General features: G+C 43.0%; 1 protein-coding gene across 5 annotated transcripts in view; it reads right to left on the bottom strand.

The window, feature by feature from the left end:
* Window positions 1-527: 527 nt before the first annotated feature.
* The window catches only part of hdlbpa (high density lipoprotein binding protein a), a 14,699-nt gene continuing 13,005 nt past the window's right edge, over window positions 528-2,221 (bottom strand). For all 5 annotated transcript variants that reach the window (XM_007576674.2, XM_007576673.2, XM_016663313.1 and 2 more), the window contains exons 27-28: window positions 1,981-2,121; window positions 528-1,902 (exon numbers count right to left, since the gene is read on the bottom strand). In XM_007576674.2, coding sequence (XP_007576736.1) covers window positions 1,813-1,902; window positions 1,981-2,121 — 231 coding nt within the window. In that variant the 3' untranslated portion in view covers window positions 528-1,812. The remainder of the gene's footprint in view (window positions 1,903-1,980; window positions 2,122-2,221) is intronic.

Here is a 2,221-nt window from a genome sequence, read left to right on the forward strand (position 1 = left end):
CAACAGGCCGTTTTCCTACCTTGCTGAGTCAAGCAGCGCTCTCCAGCGCTTCTAGTGGCGAACAATATTATATAAACAGTTGAATCGTTAAATCAGTTCTCGGGGATTAATTCATACCGGATACCGCTGCATTGCAAAGAATCCATCAGATAGGACTTCAGCTCATCTGCCGCATCAGAACGAGTTTTTCCATTTTATCATTTTTGCTGAACTTCTGGACATCGCTTTGAGCTGAGCGATGGAGATCATCACATAGCTAGAAATCATTCTGTTGTCTGGGCTGAAATAGTTAAAATTAGTTATTATGCTTAATGTTTTACTGAATAGAATCTTTGTTCAATATATGATCAAAATGTGCACCCAGATGTCATTTAATTTTTTTACAGTGACCTTCCACAATTTTCTATTTTCAGATATACTCGAACTGCTAAATTCTCAAAAATCCATCTTATCCAATCACCTTTATGTTGGTCAATCAAAATACATTCATTTGTGATGAACCCAAAAATGAAACCAGAGATAAAAAATGTTTTCAATTTTTTTATTGGCTTTTGGACAATTTTTTCCAGTGTCGCCCATAACCGTTCACTTCATGGTATTTGCATAATCTTTCGTTCAATACTAGGAGGATATAAACCAAGGTAGGTAGATGCTAGACATTTACTTAGCAGCTAGTAGGCTAAACTTACAAGCCAAGTAAAACACACAACTGGGAAGAAAATGTTTTTGAAAGAATGAGGAAACACCTTGCAGTTGTCTACTGAAAGCAACTCATCTCTACCTGGTTTGTATCTTTCTAGTTGTAAGGCTGAAATAAAAATAAAAAAAAAATAAAAAAAAAGGGAGGGAGGGACCATTGCTATAGAACAGAGGGGTTCTGCATAGCAACTGGAAGACAAAGGGACTGGACACTGACCCATTACAGAGGGCGAAGAAAGCAGGACGCCGTTAAAGTTGGCACAAGATGGTCGACTTCCATAGAGTGATCTACTTTATAATGTAACGAATCTATTTAAAACAGTTAGTGTGAGGTTTTGATGCTGTGGAGCTCTAGCCTAGTGTTGTACAAAGTTTAGGTGTGGCATGATCTCCAAGCATCTGGCAGTTTGAGTTGGTGCCATTCTGTGGTGGCTGAAAGCCAGCCAACACCCTCCCCCCCTTTCCCTCCCCAACACCTTCCATCACAGCTCACCAATTCATAAGGCTACAAGGTGGGAGCCGAAGTTTGATCGTTCGCACAGCAGCACAGGTACGAGCACATGGAAGGACATGATTGGACGATCACTATAGTGTGCTTGGAAATGGATGACTACGTCATTTTCACTGGGCTACATGGATGAAGCAGGAAGGGGCATGGGAACCTTCTACGACTGACGTTTAAGTTTGAACACTAAAATCAGTACCTCCCCACGCCCCTGTGTTCCTGCAAAAGGCAACTAAGATCAGGGCAGCTCACGTAAAAAGTAGTGATGCCTTCGTCATCACGATTTGGTAGAACAGTTCAAACCACAATGAGGCGTCTGGTCTAAAACATTTAAAACATCGGTGTAGACGTGACGGCGACCCGGCCGGAACATTTAGGCTCGAGACGGTACGAGTGAACGCAGACACGAAGCTCACGATTGATTACAGTATCTGAAAGCTCTTGTTGTGGACTGGTGACCGAGATGCAGGATGATATTCTGAGAACTAAAGACTTTGAGGGTCAGCGGTCAGTCCAGGTCCAGAGGTTTTTTTAGGGGGATAGGGGGACATTGCAGATGGAGTTGGTGGAGGGGAAGATTTGACTAGTTGCGTTTAAAAGCCAATGGCTTAAAAGCGTTTGGGTCCCCAGGGTGACGCCTTCGCTTGGACCGGAGCACCAAAGCTTGGGAAGTCTTCTGAGCTGCTCATGTCAGGAGCCTGAAAGGAAAAGGAGCAAATGGATTCAGAAAAACTAGTAAGGAGGAGTGGAATAGCAGCTGGTTGGGTAAGTCTCACCTTCTCGTTGCCGGTGGCCCAGGGAGCCTCTCTAACCACGAAACCTTTGGAATGGCCACGCTGCTCGTCTGCAGCAGCAACGCTGCCACCAGGTGGCCTCATGTATGCCATCTTCGCCTCATTTTCCACAACATCCGACAACTGAAAATTAACAAAAGAAAAAAAAAAAACACATCAGCAAACATTTGGCATTTGACGACTGGACAAAAAAAAAAAAAAAAAAAAAAAAAAAAAAAAAAAA

The sequence above is a fragment of the Poecilia formosa genome, unplaced genomic scaffold (assembly GCF_000485575.1).
Source record: "Poecilia formosa unplaced genomic scaffold, Poecilia_formosa-5.1.2 Scaffold413, whole genome shotgun sequence".
Taxonomy (NCBI): Eukaryota; Metazoa; Chordata; class Actinopteri; order Cyprinodontiformes; family Poeciliidae; genus Poecilia; species Poecilia formosa.